Source organism: Dendropsophus ebraccatus, chromosome 4 (assembly GCF_027789765.1).
Source record: "Dendropsophus ebraccatus isolate aDenEbr1 chromosome 4, aDenEbr1.pat, whole genome shotgun sequence".
Lineage (NCBI taxonomy): Eukaryota > Metazoa > Chordata > Amphibia > Anura > Hylidae > Dendropsophus > Dendropsophus ebraccatus.
In genome coordinates, this window is record NC_091457.1 from 134,620,850 (window position 1) to 134,641,819 (window position 20,970).

Consider the following 20,970-nt stretch of genomic DNA (forward strand, 5'->3'; position numbering starts at 1 on the left):
CTATCACTGTTAAAATACTTCTATGGTAGACTCATTTGTAGGTGGTTGCTTCAAAATCTTTTTAAGCAATGGGGGAGATTTATCAAACTGGTGTAAAGTAGAACTGGCTCAGTTGCCCCTAGCAACCAATCAGATTCCACCTTTCATTCCTCACAGATTCTTTGAAAAATGAAAATGGGAATCTGATTGGTTGCTAGGGGTAACTAAGCCAGTTCAACTTTACACCAGTTTGATAAATCTCCCCCAATTATGTTTACTGGCAACTTGTTGGCCAAAGACACAGATAGGCCCTTGTATGGAAAAGTGTTATTTAAGAGTAAAACAAGAAATAACACTGTGATAATATTCAATGTATGTTGGGCTTTTGTTGTTTTTAGTTTCTTATGCTCCCTTCTGCTTAAAGCTGCCCATACTCTTCCAATAGCTGTTGGCTGAACACGTGTTGGACCAACAGCTAGTCTATCTGATCACCCATACATATGGACGCTTAGCTTGGCCTGCATGCATTCGTTCTTAATGGGGAAAGAGAAGTAAGCGGCTGACTTAACCACCTGGTTGTCCCCCCTGCAGACAAAAGGATTGGGGCATGTTGGGGCAAAATCCAACAGCCGGATCCTTCTTTCCTCTGCATCTGAGGACACCATTATATACACACATTGAGACATAAAGACGTGAAAGTTGACCGATACCAGAATACCAGGAGAAGAGTTGTGCAACAAAATTGTCATATAAGACACCATACTTTCATCGGTCCAGGTTGCTGTTATGTGCATTTCTATTTAATGTTGGGGATAAAAACTCTATTAATGATCATCAGCTTTCCAGTGTGAGTACCATGCCAAACAGCTCCCCATAACTCAGCGTCCTGGACCCCTGTGAGTGGGATGTGGCCACAACCAATAATGGAACAGAGAAAAACTATGATGGAAAGCATTTTTTTGTGTTTTGGATCTAATTCCAGTTTTAGTTATAAATACTGACCAAAATGAGGACCAAATACTAGAGGTGAACCCAACCTTAGGTCCTTTTTACATTACCTTTTGAGTCTACCCTTTTAAATCTGAAAAAAAAGCAGAGCGAATGTCACTAGTAGACTGCATTTGTCTATTAAAGGGAACCTATCACTTCCCTGAGCCAGAGTCAGTTGGCCCATGTACCATATAGTAGCTGGACACAGCAATCTCTCCATCTCCGCAGCGGCATGTAGTCTCACTGGCTCTGCCCTCTTCCCAACTACTCACGCTTGATTCGCAGCCTGAGCCCTGGGAAATGCAAAGCCCACCGCTCAGACTGCCAATCAAGCATGATAGGCTGGAAAGAGAGTGGAGGCGGCATGACTACATGCTGCTGCGGCTCCACCATCATGCCTAGTTACTGGGTGTTGGAGGGCTGTGCCCGGCAGCTGTAAGGTAGTGGGGCAACATACTTATAAAATAAGATGAGAATGAGACCTTAGATAGGCATGAGTGAGCTTCGATAAAACCCAGTTGGTAAACTTAGCAGTTGACATATTTGGATGTGGTTTCTCACTAATAACATAGTTTCCATGATATGATAAAAAGAATAAACCAGTGGAGTTGGGGCACAACCATGGAATAAAGAAACACTCCAGTCAAAACTGTGTGTTATACCTAAACTCTATAAATTCATAATGTCTCTGTAGGATCCTCCATTCTAGACTGTTTTTTTTTTGGACAATCACCCTGTGATATGACTACATTCCCATAAAGCCAAGCAAGGCATACATGTCAGTGGAGTGGACAGTATTCATGTTATAAGGAAGTAATGTAAAGCTGTTGTCATACTGCTGAGCCCTTGTGATCCGCTGTAGTCAGGGTACCTGATAGCAAGAGTTTAGTCCCCTTACAGCACCATCAATAGGGAAATGTATTCTCCATACATGATGCCCATTTACATGATACCAAACCTGAGATTCCTGCAAAATAATCCAGTATGAAAGCCAACTTCACGAGACATGACAAGTCTAAGTTACAGGTTTTATTCCAAACCTCTGTTCTGTGTTCATTGCTGCTCTCTGCTTTATTCAGTGTTCAAAAGATTCTGCAAGATAATATTTGGTTCTGTCTATATATTTGGTTATCAATGACTATGTTCTCTGACAAATGTTCTGTGTGTCGATATCAACCAGCAAATATGTTCAGCTAAATAAACTTCATCTGATTTTAAGTCACTTTGGCCTCTGGATCTGTGTTCCAATAATGAATGGAGGAGCCTGGTGGATGGTGGAGGCTTTCCTATGATATCATGGGCTAAAGCTGGCCATACAGCTTACAGAAATGTTGGACAAACTGCCTAGTTTTAGGAAACTTTGTTATGGTCGTTAAAAAAAACAAACACCTGATGTCACAAAGAAGTCAAAACTTTCGAATGGTTGGTGTCTCGTTGCTGAGACTCTCACCCATCTCTAGATATAGCCAGGCAAAGCACATGGATGCTCACTTCTCTCCCTGATAAACCGCTCAGTCTTATTGTAGGAATCAAGCTCCATTTTAAAGTGAATCTGTACTGCCCAGACAGTCCCCCCCCCACCCCACCCCCAAACTGCCAGTCCTCATCAAGGCATGTCCACAGTCTCGAGGTCTGCCTGTGTCTTGGGGCTGGTATTGGGTGTAAAAAACAACTTTTATTCCAGCAGAAGGGTGTCAGTGAGGCAGGGCCTAGAGCATGGGTCTCGAACTCAATTTACACGGGGGCTGCTGGAGGTAGAGTCTGGGTGAGGCTGGGCCGCATCAGGTTTTCCACAAGAAGGGGACTGGGGGGTGACACAGGGGACTGGGGGGAGGAGAGGGTGACACAGGGGACTGGGGGTCTCTAAGAGGGGACTGGGGGTGACACAGGGGACTGGGGGGAGCTGGGGGGTGACAGGCGATTGGGGGGAGCAGGGGGGTGACACAGGGGACTGGGGATCTCTGAGCGGGGACTAGGGGGAGCAGGGGGTGACACAGAGGACTGGGGGTCACTGAGAGGGGACTGGGTGGAGCTGGGCAAACACCCCTCCTCCTCCTCTCACCCAGCACCGGCGCTCTCCTCTCAGCCGCACATGCAGCTCCTCGATCTCTGGAGGAGGAGGCCGCGGGGACTGCAGGGTGAGGTGATCGCATCGCTGCAAGTCCTGAGGCTGTAAAGCAGGATCGGGGGTCTGCACTGCATCCCCCGATCCTGCTGAACAGCCCCAGGACTTGCAGCGATGCGATCACCTTGCAGTCCCTGCGGCCTCCTCCAGAGACCGGGGAGCTGGATTTGCATCAGGGATGCTAGGAGGTGTCTGCTCTGCTAGGCGGCTGTAGGCCCCTGCACTGCACACCTCCCCTCCCCTTCCACCACCGCCGCCGCCCACCTCTCCGTCGTCTTCGGGAGGCCTGCCGTATAGCTGCAGCCGTCCCTGATGCCAACCCCCCTCTGCCGTGTCATCAGCTGCTCAGCCGCGATTGGCTGAGCATAAAGTTAAGCTTAGCCAATCGCAGCTGAGCAGCTGATGAGGGCAGCACTTACAGGAAAGCGACCATTAAGGTGGGGGCTGCAAACTAGTGTCCCGAGGGCCGCAAGTTTGAGATCCCTGGCCTAGAGTATCCATGCCCTAGACCTGCAGTGCCCCTTCTCCCCACAGTTATCCAGCCCAGGGGTGTGCTGAAAAAGAATGAGTCGGGCTGAGTAAATACCGCTTTAAGGACCACAGCATTTTTAACTCTCAAGATCAGTGCGGATCCCCAGATTTAGACCCTTACTAAACCCTTCGTAAATACAATATTTTATGGTAGATCACAACTCAAAATTCGGATGGGAATATTTTGTGTACATTTGCAGTACAAAAGTCATCATAAATTCTGTCCTTTTTTATTGTGGGATCTATGCTGGGAATTCTTGGCTTGGCTCATATGGGCAGCAAACAAAACGTGTATTTTTGTAAATTAGGAAAGGTCACATATGGGCATGGCTAGCCTCCAGCTTCCGGAAACGTAAAATAGCTCCAAGAAAGTGACCTTTTCTAGTAGCTCTCAGATTAAGATGATCTTTGGTAAACACCCACACAGCTCCAGTGACTCTATTAGAAGCACAGTGCGCGGCTTTGTAATATGGGGCATTCGTGGGGTATGAACAAATGACATTTCTCACAATAAAATTGTTTTCTTTCTCATGATTGCATTTCCAGCAAGTCTCATTTCTATGTGTGGATGCCGGGATTACATCTTCTCTTTCTGTCTACATTACAATGACACACTTGTTATTAGGGATAATTTTACTAAAAGCCCTATAGGCCTTATTTATACGTAGCATCTGACTAGAAAGTCTGCCCTGGTTGCCAATAGAAGCCAATGATAATTAAATGTGTGGACCAAAACAGGGCTGCAATAGAGGTCCACAAGCCCTCTACTGTATCTGTGGAAGTCTTCATATGAGAAATCTGGCATAAATGTAGCATGTTAGGCCTTAGTCATACATCAGTTTTTCTATTTAAGTGGCCCCATTCACGTCTGTAATAACGTGGCATAGGGCCGTAATCCATGCTGGAAAAAAAAGACAGGTCCTAATTAGAGACAATCCAAGAGCGAAAAATGCTAGATTCTATCGAACTCGAACCTAGCCAAACCTTCCATATAGGCTGTATCCCGGAATTCCAGGCCGTCCCTGGGCTGTCTCCTCCTTCCCCACAGACCGGCATCAGGAATCAAATGCGGAAGGTTCGGCTAGGTGTGAGTTTGATAGAACCTAGCATTTTCCGGTGTTCGATCATCCCTAGTCCTAATGCAGACCCGAATTACAGTCTTCCAAGCAGTATTCCATCCATAGTGTGGTCCAAATTTTTGGTCAGCACTACAGATGGATGATGAGGCCTAACTAACTTCAGACAACGTATGTGTCTATGCCTTAGGGCCTGTGTGGCTGCCTACTACACGGGCTGTACAGGTTTTGCCTCAGCATGCACACTGTCTCTATTCAGAATAGAGACTTCTCAAACCCAGTACAATCGTTGATATGTACATTTGCTTGACTGTTTGTTAGATGTCAAAAATATCACATCAGCCAAGAAAACATTAATCTACATGGGTCCCATCCTAGTTGTATCTGTCATACATAGATCATACTATATATATACTGTATATTAAGCAATCAAGCTTGGCGGGGCTGACAGAAGCCACTGGAGACCACCCCAATGACTTGTGGTGCAGCCAGCATGAAAGTTATAAGTTGTTTTTTTCTTTAAATGCAAGTGGTTTACAAACAAGGATTTATGCATAGAACCAGATTATAAAGCCATGCAGACTGGTTCTGTAATACAGCACTAGAGATGATCGAACAGCGGAAAATCTTAGGTTCTATAGAACTCTAATCTTCCACATTTAATTCCTGATCAGTGGGGAAGGAGGAGAGTGCCCGGGTACTGCCTGGAATTCCCAGATTCAGCCTAGGTATTAGTCTGTATCCCGGAATTCCAGGCAGTACCCGGGCTGTCTCTTCCTTCCCCACGGACCGGGAATCAAATGCAGAAGGTTCGACAAAGTTTGAGTTCTATAGAACCGAAGATTTTCCGCTGTTCGATCATCTCTATACAGCACCCCACCCATGCTGGCATATCATGTTCCATTGCAGGAATTATGCTTTAAAAGCAATTCTTCTAGGGGAGACTACACCTGGTGCCTATAGTTCTAAGATTAGGTGGATCTCCATATTGCCAATCAGATGTAGCATCTCTTCCAAATTACAGAAGTTCTGTCCTGAAGAGCTATAGGAACATTGTGTTATTTTGTACAAAGCTCCAATGGAGCAAGTCTCAAGGAAACAACAAAAAAAGTATTATTGTAGGCATTTAGATATATTGGAGGGTGTAGACATGTTTTAGTCCCATATTATACTTCTGTACAGCTTTGAGGTAGCCATAATATAGCCAATAAAACAAAAATTCTTATACTTAACAGAATTACACTGTAATAGATACAAATGAACATGTGCAGTAATGTAGTCACAACCTTTAGGTAGTGGATACCTCTAAGGGTCCTTTAACACAGAAAGATTATCTGCCAAAGATTTGAAGCCAAAGCCAGCAACAGACTATAAACAGAGATCAGGTCATAAAGTAAAGCCTGAGATTCCTCCTCTTTTCAAATCCATTCCTGGCTTTGGCTTCAAATCTTTGGCAGATAATCTGGTCCGATAATCTTTGTGTAAACGGACCCTAAGAAACTTATATCTGAGTTACTGTCTATCTAGATACTGCTGTTAGCAAGAAGCCTACCTAGTGTGAGCTGATGTCAAGGGATACTATGGCAGTGATAGGGCGATATCTGGTGAAAAATTGCAAAGATGCCTGGACGTAGGCTCTGCAGTGGCATATATACACTTGGGGGGGGGGGGGTATATTTAGGCATTCTCAGAGAGTCACAACCTTCACCATTCATAATATTTTTTTCTCTAAAAAAAAGAAATAAATAACAAAATAGCAAAAACAAGGTACTCTTATGCTTTGTGTTTTCACCCCTTACTCAGTCCCTGGTCATTTTAGCATATAGCCCAACATGCCTGTTTAGCAAGTACTGTAGGAGGTTGCCCAAACATTTTATAATTATAACATGGCTGCCCTCACTTTAAAGTATACTTTATTTTGTCATTTACACATTTGCATGGGGCACAAAACTATTCTCTAGGTAACCCCTAGTATCCCTGTAATGTATTACTTTGGTGTCAAAGGTTTAGATGGTCAGGATCTGGGTGATCACACCCCTACCAATTGTTAGAATGAGCCAGGAGAAGTGCGCAGTAGAGTTGATCGAACCTCGGGAAATCGTAGGTTCAATCGAACTTAAACATTCACATTTTATTGCTGATGCCTTCCCGGTCCGCGGGGAAGGAGGAGACTGCCCGGGTACCGCCTGGAATTCCGGGATTCAGCCTTATTACCCAGGCTGAATCCTGGGATTCCAGGCAGTACCCAGGCTCTCTACTCCATCCCCACATACCGGGAAGGCATCAGCAATCAAATACAGAAGGCTTGAGTTTGTTCGAACCTAGGATTTCCTGAGGTTCAATCAACTCTAGTGCGCAGCTGAGCGCTTCCTTCCTTGGCTTACTGTGATCTCAATCTTACTGCAGGAGATGGGCTCTATAGACTTGGTTGGGGGGCCTAAAAACCCTGACTGATTGAATGACATGGAAGCAACTCATCTAAACTGTCCCTGCTCTTATTTCTGCACTTTGTTCTTGATTATAGCGTTTGTCCATTGGCGACAACCACAGGTACTGGACGTCCATATGTTGGATTTGTAATTGTGGTCTAAGTGTTTTGTGTTATATTAGTCATACCCCGTACATTGTACAGTAAATGGATGGTATATTATTAAACAGAGGACTCTGAATAGACCTTTGTTACAGTCCCACGTCAGAGAGGCTCATAGGGATTTTTTAGCATGTACAGAGGCTGCGTGAAAAGAGGTTTTGTTGGGAATGTTATAAATAAACTAGCCAAAAGAAATGCTGAATTTGTGCGCAGTTATAAATAGACCTGGGATTGTTTCCTCTGAATCGGTCTTTGAGAATTGTTCTAAGGACTCATTTCTATGTCATTTTTGCGAACGCTGTATTATGTAGACCGCCGTGCCCCGCAGAGTTCAAAAGTGTGCAGGGCCATTAACCCTAAATATGATTAGTATGGCGTTACTGATACAACACTAGAAATATAGAAAGAATTTGGGGGGGGGGGGGGGGGGGGGAGTGGATTTTACACATCATGGGTAACCAGCACTGGCCTCTTATTAAAGGGGAACTTCAGGTAGAGGTTAAAAATATATATATATATATATATATATATATGAAACTTCTGCAGAAGCATATAGCATTACTTACCTGTCTATACCAGTTTTGAAACTAGTGCAGCAGCTGCTTCTGGCCAGACAGAGATGGTAAATCAGTCAGGGGATTGTCTGATCCAGCCAAGCCTCCAGTAAGATCACCCCCTGTCTGCATCATCAGCAAATACACACAATGTGAGACAGAGGCATGGAATATTTGTCTCCTAGGGGGGGGATAGCAGCAGGAGACAATGTGAATTGGCACAGGGGCCATTTTTCTTCACTTCCTGGATTTCTATCAGCTACCAGTGTGGCAGAACCGCACAGGTATAGTAATACATTGTATAGACACATCTATATTACTTTTAATGTACTTTTAATAGAAAACAAGTTTTTCTTATCCAGAGTTCCCCTTTAACTTAGGCACATACTCTGACCGCTATTAAGATATACTATGGAATTAAAGGGGTACTCCTGCCTGCCTTACTTTGCAAATCAGCTCTGCAATCAGAAAGTGACATCATGGCACGGCCATATTCCAGCGCCGTCATTCTGTGCCATGACACCAGCTGCAGTGGGTGTCTTTAGTTCCAGACTGTGCCACCCTCCTCTTCAGACAAAGCACTTGTGTGCCGTACTCTCGCGATAAGCGAGTGTACAGCTGGCAGTCCAGAGCCGTAGTCTTGCTTAGCCTGAGTGTATGGCACATCGCTGTGTATGAAGAGGTGGGTGTCACAGCACAGAATGGCAGTGCTGGAACGCAGCTGTGCCATAACATGACGCTTCCAGCGCCCTCCGCACTAACAGCAGACACTTAGTAGCAGAAGCCCACACACGTGGACGAGCCTTCCTCAGCACGGACCACACTATCAGACGGCATCACTCTCAGCACCAGTGAGACTACAGACAGCCCTGCAGCGCATCACTCTGCACAGGGAAACATTGTGATTAGAGATGAGCGAACCTGGAGCATGCTCGAGTCGATCCAAACCGGAACTTTTGGCATTTGATTAGCTGTGGCTGCTGAAGTTGGATAAAGCCCTAAGGCTATGTGGAAATCATGGATATAGTCATTGGCTGTATCCATGTTTTCCAGACAACCTTAGAGCTTTATCCAAGTTCAGCAGCCACCGCTAATCAAATACCGAACGTTTGGGTTCGGATCGACTCAAACCCGGTTCGCTCATCTCTAATTGTGATACATTGAGATCCTGAAATGGCCCTATCAAGCATCTAAGGAACCTATACCAGGCCACAAGGAAGGGACAATCGATCTATACCACAGTAGACCGTACATCACTTTGGACCAATCAATTACCTGACGGACTTTGGACTCATATCTCTCTTCCTATTCCCTGAGGAACTTGTCGCTACAGAACAAGGGAAACACGTTGGAAAAACTGAAAAAGGGATTTCATAATAAATATTGACAACCTCTCTCTATACCTGCCATTGTTTACGTCATGTATTGATCTAAATATACCCAAGACCATTGACATCTGTGACGGGACAGACAACTAAAACCGAGTATAGGGTTAGTCCCTCCTGACGTTTGGGGATGCCTAAACCAGGGGGTCCCACCCCAGCAATAGGCAGGGTGCAACAGGGGTGACCCATCTCTCATCCCAAACACTTGTAAATAATCATAGTCACCTAGTTTGTACATATTCGTTTGTGTTTAATGTATACACTTATAGCGTATATTTATTCACAATTACATATAAGATGTATTATAGCGCTTCAACCAGAGTCCCACTACTTTTTTGATTCTGTCCAGCAGCAGAGCTGATCACAAAGTAAGCTTGTCTAGAGTACCCCCTTAATTAGCACTTAAGAACAACATTGAGTTAAAAGGGTATCCCCATTACAAGTTATGGATAGGGAATAAGCTGATTGGTAGGAGTATGACCCCCACCGCTCCCAAAAGAAAGGACAAAAGTGTCCCCAGAATGATTGGTGTACACCACATGTGCATAGCCTGAGCTCTGTGTATTCTCTCTATAGGGCTGCTGAACATTTCTAAGTTCAGTACTCTGCAATGTTTGGCAACCCCATAGAGTATCAGTGACCAGCTTGTTATCGCCTATGATATGAATGGGGGATAACATCTTGAGATGGGAATATCCTTTTAAACTGGCAAATACAGTTTTGAGGCAATAAGGATAAGTTTTGTGAATAGGAGCAATGAAGAGGTGTGTGGGTCTCCAAGCCTTGTCTGTGTCACTACAGCACCCCCTCAGCCATCAGCCGATTGGGGTTAAAGTTCTGCCAGAATTCAGTTGTTTCCCAAGAAAAGGATCACACAATAATGACAGGAAAATAAACATACAATTGTGGAGCGGTTTAAGAGCACTTTATTGTTCTTTAAGGCTACTTTTAAAGTACAAAAAAAAAAAAAAAAAAAAAAAAAAAAGATGGCCTGCCAAACTTTTTTTTTTGTAATTACCAGATGAAACAAGGCCAAAACAGAACGCTATATTACAGATTTACACAAATGGAAATGTTGCAAAATGTCCTGCGAATTGTTCCATCTTGGGGATGTAGGAGACATTTTAATTTTCTCATCACTGGTTTTGAGTACACATTGATCTTTGAACCTAATATCTGAAATTTTGTTAAAAGTGGTTATCCAGGTTTAAAAAAAAAAAAAAAAAACACCGTGGCTTTCTTCCTAAACCAGCAGTACTCTTGGGCCCGGTATTGCAGCTCATTTGCATTAAATTGATTAGAGCTCAATTGTAATACTGCGCACAACCATAGCACAGGGATGGCGCCAACTTTTTTTTTTCTGATTCTGGATAACCCCTCTAATATTTATTAGTGACTTCTTTGCTTTGGGATCTACTGACTTTCAAATACACTATGGCTTTCCCCAATGGGACAAGTCAGATGCCGTAGCTAGATTGTTCATCGGATTGTTGTTCTATGGAGGATGTGGACACTGCTTTAAGTTGTCGGACTAAAAAAAAAAAAAAAAAAAAGGGGGGGGGGGGCAGTTCCTCCTATTCTGTAAAATATGGTCACACTAGACATATATAGCCTACAGGGTAGACGTGTATTAGAACCAGCGACATTATACAACACATTACCGATAGTTAATACCAGACCAAGCAACACCATGTGCCGTCAGGTAGCCTGTAGAGACCTGTGCACGGCCATACAATACGCTGTGGGTTAAACAAACAACACAATAACAAGTTTGTCAGCTGAGTGCTTTTGTTTATTTAAGTGTATAGGTTTGACCGCCTGTGCTGCATACAACGCGCCTATCTCAGATAGGGCAACAGAGTCACGTGAGATACGAAAACCCTCCCTCAAATATATATATACACAAACATGAGATTGTTATGATGAGTCACATTTTCTGCACGGCTGCAGTGACCAGATTGCCTTTATACCCAGGACACTTACAAAGAAAAAAAAAAAGGAAATCCCATCAAAGTCCAAGGGTCTTTTACTGACATAAAACATGCCAATATTTTTAACCATATGTCCAGGATAACAAACAGCAATGTGTTCACTTGCACAGAGTCCACCTCCGTATCACTCAGTAGACTGGAGCAACAACATGCTAGTGGCTATCCAATATTAATGCAGCGTTTCTATAGAATACAAGTGTACCTGCACATCACTGTATTACAGACACATCTAAACAAGGAAAAAAAAAAAAAAAAAGATCAACTTTTTTATTCCAAACAACCAAAAACAAAAAAAAAAAAGAAGAAAACCAGAACGGTATGATTACACTTAAAGAAAGGGCAAATTAAATAGCTACATATCATTAACAAATTAAGTGTTCTTCAAAAAAATACCTACAAATTTTTCTGTACATTCTTTACGCACAGCGTAACGATGGTCTTAAAGTTACCTATATAAAAAAAAGTGTTCATTTAAAAGTTTGTGTTTGTTTTTTTTTTTTCTTTTTTTTGTTTCATATTCTTTCTACATTGAATGCCAGACGCTAAAGCATTGACTACCCAATAACATAGTAGTGAAATGTCTTAATTCGGGATAATATTGAAAGTCAGTCACCTGCCTAGTGACAGTATAGTAATAAATGGAGCAGCTTGTGATAGGGGCAAGGGAAGGGGGCCACACATATATACGATGACCCGGGGCCCTCTTAAAGACTCTGTCGATAGATTCACTCCCGCACTGTGAAGATAGATATTTCAAATATAGATATATACTTAAATATGAGGAGTCCTTATGTTTTCACTGGGGAGGTTGGAATGTATGGATGTTAAAAAGGGGAGGAGAAAAGCTGAGCAAGTTAATTAGAAAACAAAAAAATTAGGATTTTTTAGCTTTTATCCTTTTTTAGTTTTAGGTTTATTTATTTTATCACAGAAAAAAAGGAATGTAGATAAGGTGGCGCGAACTTGCACAAAGCTTTATACTCACTCCAAAAATATCAATTAAACAGGGAAGGGGGGGGGGTCAGTTCCTTTATAGTCTAATCTGGTTTGGCTGTCAAACTAAAAGACATAACACACGAGAAGAAGCAACCGTAGCAATGACTTACCAGAGATACACAGCATCCTGTACCACACATTATCAGAATTAATAATCGATTTACCAACGCCTGTCCGGAGGCTCTAGCTGGTTACCGCAAATAAAATATTACACGAGTACAACTGTACCAGCAGTAAGTATGTCAGAGGACTATACTGATAAAAATAAACTAAATCTGAGAAGAATAATAAGTATTCTGAACTTGTCTTGAAATTAATAGTTACCAGCTATTTAATCATGAAGAATGCACGCAACGCACTATTACACTTTCGGACCTCTATGCCTGAAAAACGCAGACTCCTGGTGTCTGACTTCTCAGAAGACGCCAAAAGTCTGATCTATACTTTCTGTTCCAGACCTACCTTGTATTAAATTATGTCTTCCTGGAAGTTGACCTGTTCTTTACATGGTGCATGCCGCCATTTTGTGGGCTAAGCAAATATTTTAAATGCATTCTGTCAATTCATATGGAACCAGTGCCATCTGCTTGGCCAGGTTTGCACAGGGCAGTTTTGGAAATTTTTGTTTGCCGAATTCAAAAAGTGCAAAAGCTTTCGTTGGACAAGCACAAAATATAGCTGTATGCCCCCACCCCCAATAAAAGTGCATGCTCAATGGGGAAGAAGAGACAAGCCACAACCAGAAAGCTGCTCATCCCCAGGTACAAAAAAAAAAAAAAGAATTCAACCTTCTGAAGTCCATTACGCTCAATTTTCATTTGCCTTAGGGAGATGGCCATATTATTGGATCTTAAAAAGGTATGAACATGTTTTCAAAGGTTCAGCCCACAAAATGTCGGCATCTACAGGTGACACATATATCCATACATCTGTGCAGTTTGCCCTCTGAATTTTAGCATCTCACAAGAAGTCTTGATCCTCTCTTAATAGTGCAAATCAGACATGACAGTTCTTTTCAAGTATATACATAAAGAAATAACTCAAGAGAAACATAAACCATGAGTAAAAAGGCACAAAGCACGCTAGTTCTAGAAGCTGGTAAGCAAAAAGCTTTTGGATCAACCAATTGGTGTGACGCAACAATGAGTGGATTTTGTGGTGGGTCAGTCAGTGGGTAGCAGGCTTGCATTAGAGGTTCTTTGGTAACAGGCAGGAAATTAGGTTGCTACATTACAATGCAAAAGGAGAATAGTTCCTGCTAGGTTTTTGTGTTTTTTTTTTTAGAGGCATCCATTTTGTGCCAAGCGAGTACACAAAAGAAACAATAACTCCCCTTCCCCTGACACTAATCTTTAGCATTTTTTTTTTCAAAGCCCAGTGAAAGCAGCTGCTCCTGATCTCATAGAGATTCACTCTATGACAGTACAGACGGGGAGTGATTATGGTTGACCATGTGAGAGGAAGGAGAAGATTGGCCTCTTCGAGACGCAGATTCGGGGCTGCTGGACACTCCGTCCTTGGCAGCTTTGATCTGGAGCCAGGTGTCCCCTAGCGCCTTGGCAAAGTGATCATCCACCGAGCCAGTGATGGACACAGAGTTTGCTACTGGCTCCGGTTCTTTGTAATTCTTGCCGAGGCTCCGGCGAAAATGTTCTTCTACCACGGGGTCACAAGCAGTCGTAGCTGGAAAGACAAAGCACGAAGGTGTGAAAAAATGTACATAAAAAAGATTGACAGTACATTGGAAAGTATGGCAAATTGTTCAATATAAAAGATTGCCACTCACTAGGATTTGGACTCAAATATTAGATTAGTAAAACAAAAACAAAAAAAACCACACACTATAGATCTGGCCTACCTCTACATATAGAGCAATGCTTTACATATTTCTCAAGAAACTTGGTTCTAGAGCAATTTGACTTGTGAAATAAATATCATGAATATATATCTCCCAATACTTTTTTTCTTCAATTCCCACTTTTTGTAACAGTTTGCTTCGCTGGAAAAATAACGTTATCCCCCAATACCTTATTTTAAATAAAAATCACAAATACAGTAGGAGAACTAAAGTACAGGACTTTAAACTTACTGTTTGACGGTCGCCTAAAGTTTGCCGGCACAGCCGAAACACAACCACTATGGGCAACTGGGCAGTGAGAAAGGTTGCAGTTCCGGTTGCTTGCGGGAGCGCATGTGATCACCGATGGTCGGTTCTAGGATGAAGAGAAGAGGAGTGTTAACTTATATCATTTACATCATTTACAATCCACTAATGTGTGTAAACCCCCATGGGGTAAAGGTAAAATCACTAGTATGAAGTGGTGACATCACAACTTTTTATACACAAGTACAATACAGATTTTGTAAATTTTTCCTTTTAAATTCTACATGGATTTATACCAGTGAACTACAGCACACTTCTCTTTACACTACAGTACATGGAGAACTAGAGGAAGATTAAAGCCACATTTGATAAGGCTGTACTATGGCTGTTCTCCACAGAACACGTTTCCTGATAGACTGCCAGCGCTTACTGTAATCCCAACTTTCTTTAATAGAAATGTGATTTAATCAGAAAGCATACCAGGATTGTTTTCTCTGCTTAATAGTACAAGCTAAATATAGAGCCCTAATCCCTAAAAACACCAAGTCCATTTCACTGCGCTCCTTATACGAGAAAAATAACAATTTAGCAAGACATCTCAGACGCACGCACCAAATAAAGATTTAGCAATGGAAAATGTGCCTGGGAGACACCTGGTAGGATTCTATCATGAGCTCCATCTAAACAACTAGTAGCTAAAAAGTGATGTTCCTCCAGGGTACGAAACAAAAAGAGGATCATGTTTTCCCAATAAATCAAAGTGTTAGGTGTTGTAAAAAAAAAAAAAAAAAAAAAAGTCTTAAAGGGTCTGACAGCTTTACCTTGAATCAGTATGGCAACCAAACATTAATAAAAGAAAACATTACAAGGTGCGCGTTGGAATCAACAGGCTAACCAAGTAAGGCATGAACAGAATAGATCATCGGCATTAAGAGATTGCATGTATACTCTGTATTCAGCGTCAGACTAGAGTATCTTGGGCCCACCAGAAGAAATGATCCTTGGAGCCCACCAATTAAGACCCAGTGAGAAACATGTCAGTCAGTGTACGTGCAGGTTGTACTGGGGGCCCACCAGTCCTCTTTTGGGCCAGTCTGACACTGTCTGTATTACAATTGAAGGTAAGTACTGAAAATATATCGAAATACAAGTGCAATGTGTTTTCAGCACATTGTTGGACTGTTTCCAGCCACAAAACAGCATCCTCCCACACCTAATTTAGCATGGTTTACACCTGGCGCATACCATGGCAGAAAGCTACACCTGCTCCGGGGCATGGGGCCCTATTACACGGTCCGATCAGGAGGAGCAAGCCAGCGCTGACCTGTCAGATCAGAGCTCGCTTGCTCCTCGTTCCCCACTCGCTTCTGCGCAAGTAAGTGGGTAAAGTGCGAGGGGGACTGCGCGGGGAGCTGCGGGAACCCATAGGAGATATTACACAGAGTGACAGCCAGCAGACTGTCGTTATCATTGACGTTTTTCTCAACATGTTGACGACATACATGATGTCAGCTGATAATCACCTGGTGTAATAGCTAGTGTTAAAAGGCAACAATCGGCCAAATACGGCCGATAAAATGCTTGGTGTAATAGCGCCTTAAGACTGCCATACAAGTACACCGGTCTTGATAACTCTCCCCCACTGTGAAAAAGTAATACATTGCATCCGACCACTGACTATTTATTGTCTAACATCTTCAACATTGATGCATTAAGAGGAAACATCGTACAGAAAATCTCCACTGGTGCAGCATAACGTTAGCTATTACCCCAACCCTCACCATAGGTTCTCTCCCCCGACACTTTTGTGACAAGTATTTAGAGCGGTGTTACCTAACCGGTTGCAAAACCACAATTCCCATAATGTCCTAACAGCTTGAGGTTGCTATATTTTACTAGCAGAAATAAAACTGGTATGACAGCAGGAAGCAGTAGGGCTGCATCATTTACTGGTATCTATCTGCTGCACGGAGGGGCAGAGCTCATCTGTGGGGTAATAGTCATGTATCATCTATACACAGGAAATAGCAGTCAGGATCTCTCGGTGACATCAGTAGACCAGACAGAATAATGGAAGTACTAGAAGACTCAGCACTGGCTTTACATATCATAATTTAAAGGGAACCTTCACTGGAACACACCTTTCTCGCTTTATAGATGCCCTAACAGCAGTCAGTAGGTTCCCTTGCACTTGTTAAGGGCCAAACTTTGACCTAAAAGCTTCAGTCTGAAGTACCACAAACAATATGAAAACTAGTATCGTGTGTTTTACCTGCTGTCGTTCTACAGGGCTCATGCTGGGCGTCATTCCCAAACTTCTGGACAGGTCGCTGTTTTTGGTGAGTGCCAGCGGTTGATCCATACTGACAGGTGGAATCGAGGAATACAAATGACTTGCATGTAAACCCATTGTTGGAGCTGCTGCTCTTTCTATTGGGCTGCGACTTCGGTCCCGTGGATCTTTTCTGTAATCTCCATTAAGACCTTTGGTTCTACAAAGAGAATAAATATATTGTTAGAATTACCTTTTCTTTCAGAGAGAGAATATTAAAAACATAGAAACATAGAAGACTGTCGGCAGAAAAAGACCACTGGGTCCATCTAGTCTGCCCTTTTAGTATTTCCTTTCTTATCTTAGGATAGATATATGTTTATCCCAGGCAGGTTAACATTCAGCTATTGCAGATTTACCAACCATATCTGCTGAAAGTTTGTTCAAAGCATATACTACTCTTTCTGTAAAGTAATATTTTATTGTGTCGTTTCTGACACCCTCCACCATTTTTGTAGCCCATCTTTGAGCCTCTTCTATTTTATCAATATCCTTTTGTAGGTGAGGTCTCTAGAACTGGACACAGTATTCAAGATGTGGTCTCACTAGAGTTCTATACAGGAGATCACACTCTCCCTCTTCCTACTGGTTATACCTCTAGCTATACAGCCCAGCATTCCATTATACATACAGCCCAGCATTCCATTATACATACAGCCCAGCATTCCATTATATATACAGCCCAGCATTCCATTATATATACAGCCCAGCATTCCATTATATATACAGCCCAGCATTCCATTATAGGCTTAGTAACTCATCTGTATAAGCCACAATGCCAGGCACCACCACTGGGAGGTTGGTGGGATCAACATTGGTGGAAGTATTTCAATTTCCAAAGAACCACCTTGAAAGATTATCCGAATAATAAAATGCATCATCTACCCGCAGGATTGGCAATAACAGAATAGGCAGTAACCACTTCTAAGGCTACGAGTGGTGGTGTGTGACAATGGGATCTCTCTCTAAATTCCTATGCCAACCTCGCAGGCCCTTACTAGCCATACCATTTCCTTAATAGACTTTATGACTAAGTCAGTCCAAAAAAAAAAAAACCCTCTTTCTAAATATCAATCATCTTTAATCTTGACATAAGAACATCTGGAGTTTCCGCAGCCCCTGTTTATGTCCTCACGCTGATCTGACAGACAATGAAAGACCTAGCAACTGGTTATTGTGTGCAACAGGAAACCCGGAGTGTAAACAGAATGGTTTCCAACAGAGGATCCTTACAGATATTCTGCTAGATGATAGAATTGTCTATCATTATCCACGAGCCAGTGATGCGAATTTCCGACACACCCTCTAAATACATGGCAATGCCAACCCTGGGGTAACGCTGCGCAATGAGTCACCACTGACCAAGTCAAGAGACACATGCAGATGCTCACACAGCCTTTCCATGTCGCAATTTTTTACCAAGGGTGTTGAATTACAGCTGTGATATTCACGATGTGTACATAGTCAAAGCCAAATCTATCCGATTGTGTTATTGGACCTACATAATAATCTCCAAATCTATCCGATTGTGTTATTGGACCTACATAATAATCTCCAAGTACATCAATGGTAAAGCAGCTCTACTTGGCTGTTGGCCAAGTAATTGTTTGGCAATGGCTCTTTTGCCTCTTTCCATTGAAATAAACAGACTCCTCATCTTTCATACATTGGTTGAGATGTGTTGGAATCTAACATGGCAATCAATTGATGGCTTTAAGCTGGCCAAACACGCAAGACAAAAGTATAGTAAAGTCACCGAATTCAGTATGTCTGATACTAATGGCACAGGGGAAAAGCCAATATCCAAGGAGCATATATCAGTCATTAGAAAAAACTTTTGACATGTCAAACGTTTTGATTGGTCAGGGTCTGAGTGTTCAGACCCTGACCATTGAGGAGATAGAGCAGGGAGAGAAATGCACAGTTTTCTTGGTTCAGTCTGTAAGCAAGACAACTCCATAGACTTAGATAATGAGCCATCTTGGTCACCCAACACACGGCTGGGAGAGAAAACACTGAGCATGGTTGTCTCCTCGCTGGTTCTTCTGATCGGTTGTGGTCTGACCACAACCGATCAGAAGAACCAGCGAGGAGACAACCATGCTCAGTGTTTTCTCTCCCAGCCGTGTGTCGGGTGACTAAGATGGCCCATTGTGTAAGTCAATTGAGTTGTCTTGCTAACAGACTGAACCAGGAGGGAGAGAAACACACAGTTCTCCTGGCTCATTCTCCTGATCGGTCGTGGTCTGAACACTCAGACCCTGACCAATCAAAACTTTTGACTTGTCTTTGACAAATTGTTAAAGTTGTAGGTATACTTTAAAGCAGTGCTTCTAAAACTTTTTCTACTGGAGCCTCACCCAACAGACCAAGGCAATGCCTGGGCCTCACCAGACTGACCATGAGGGTGCCTGGGTCTCACCATCAGTCCATTTAAAAGCTGAGAATAATGCTAGGTCTACCTGTCACCCATCTCCCAAGCACTATATACCAATAAAGCAAGTACAAAATAAATTAATAATGTTGCTAAAAATGGATTTTTGCAAACAGCAAAAGGACTGTGCAGATCATAGTCACTTTGTGAAAACTGGCTCCTCAAGTGAGCCTCACCAACAACTAGGGGGCGCCTCACTGGTGAGGCCCACCTCATGGTTTGAGAAGTACTGCTTTAAAGCATACCTGTTATTAGAAGAAATTATCACTTTGATAAATGTCAGAGAGAGACAAGCCAAAAGTTTGGTTGGGGTCTGAACACCCAGAGCAAATCACTAAAACAAGCAGGGAGAAGTGTGAAGCTGGGCACAACACGAGACGCTCCCATAGATATACAGTGGGAGTCCCTCATGGGGGTTGTGCGATTATGCATCCCCTAACCTGATCTAGCGCACCCCATTTTGCAATAAACTTTCTGCCCATTTGACTATTCAAAAGTATAAATAGTCAACCAAAAATAACAGCCCCAATTTCTCAGGAACGGGGGGCACATAGCAAGGAAGTAAAAACAGGGTTGGAATCGGGGCACTAAGGGATAGAAAATTCCATAAAGCTATTTTTTGGACTGATCACAGGTTCTTTTTAAGAATCCCGCTCAGCGGCCGTTCACCCTTCTCCTATGTAATCGGGATACTAATCCCGCTTTGCTGTCTCACGGTTTAAATTAACTGCAGATGAGAATATAAAATTTGCCATCTGGGATGAAATAAGAAAAAAAAAAATGAATATAGGATAAGGGATTGAAATGAAAGGCTTTTTTATAATACTAACCTCACTTTAATCATTGCCAAAGAGCATGGAGACAGCCCAGCGTCCTCCCACCAGAGAGCCTTGGGCCTCACAAACTTGGCAAGCTCTGCGCTCTGCACAAAACGGGCTGGTGAGGCACCATGTCAGAGTAAGAGTCCTCTGCGATGCCGCATGACAGGACCGAGGAGCAGCTGAGATCTCACCATTGTACAGCAACACGCAAGGCTTTTCTGGTTAACCCTTTTTTTGGAGGAAAAACCCCTTCATCGTAAAAGTTTAGTTTCCTTCCAGTTGAATTTTACGTATTCTACAAAGGTCCGAGACACAGATGGAAAAATTAAAAAATAAAAAAAATTAAATTTAAGGCTACAGAACATAAACGAGTCAATTTGCTGTAGACTTGACATGGCGCAGAGTCCTTGCAGCTTTATACTACAGAGCCACATGCACCCTGGTCACCACCATATGCTACATCTATATGGCACCGTACGATGGAAGTACCTTATTATAGAAGCTAGAGGCATACAGAGGTATAGTAGGGCCACAAGAAAGTCTTCAGGTATTAGTATTAGCAGGACATGACCAGGACAGGCTTTCAATACTAATTGGTTCTGTTCACTGACAGCAAGCAGAAGGAAAGGAAACAAAGGAAACACACTTGATTGGAAGGCTGATAATTTCTAAATAAGATTAAAACTGTTCACACTGTCGAGCACATTAAAGGGGTTATCTAGGATTAAGAAATCAAAGCTGCTTTCATTCATAAATATCGCCTCTCTTGTCCTCAGTTTGTGTGTGGTATTGCAGCTCAGTTTCATTGAAATAAAATACCACAAACAACCTGCGGACAGAAAGCAGCGGTATAATTCGGATCCCGGATAACCCCTTAAAAAAAATTGATTACATTTTACAGCCACTGGGGTAGTCGTCAGTCATGGGATTAGAACCGTACGGCAAGGTTTAAAGGCAATCAATACAGACATACATACATACACTTGCCAAAATTGGCACACCGGTGCCCTATGGCGACAAGACGTGGACCCAACCTGGCAGAGTCTACTATGTGCCAGTACA

General features: G+C 42.8%; 1 protein-coding gene across 5 annotated transcripts in view; it reads right to left on the reverse strand.

Annotated features, from left to right (window-relative positions):
- Positions 1-11,000: 11,000 nt before the first annotated feature.
- Positions 11,001-20,970, reverse strand: part of VGLL4 (vestigial like family member 4) — an 81,949-nt gene continuing 71,979 nt past the window's right edge. For all 5 annotated transcript variants that reach the window (XM_069967081.1, XM_069967080.1, XM_069967078.1 and 2 more), the window contains 3 exons: positions 16,594-16,813; positions 14,307-14,430; positions 11,001-13,900 (listed from right to left, as the gene is read on the reverse strand). In XM_069967081.1, the coding sequence (XP_069823182.1) occupies positions 13,632-13,900; positions 14,307-14,430; positions 16,594-16,813 (613 nt within the window). In that variant the 3' untranslated portion in view covers positions 11,001-13,631. The remainder of the gene's footprint in view (positions 13,901-14,306; positions 14,431-16,593; positions 16,814-20,970) is intronic.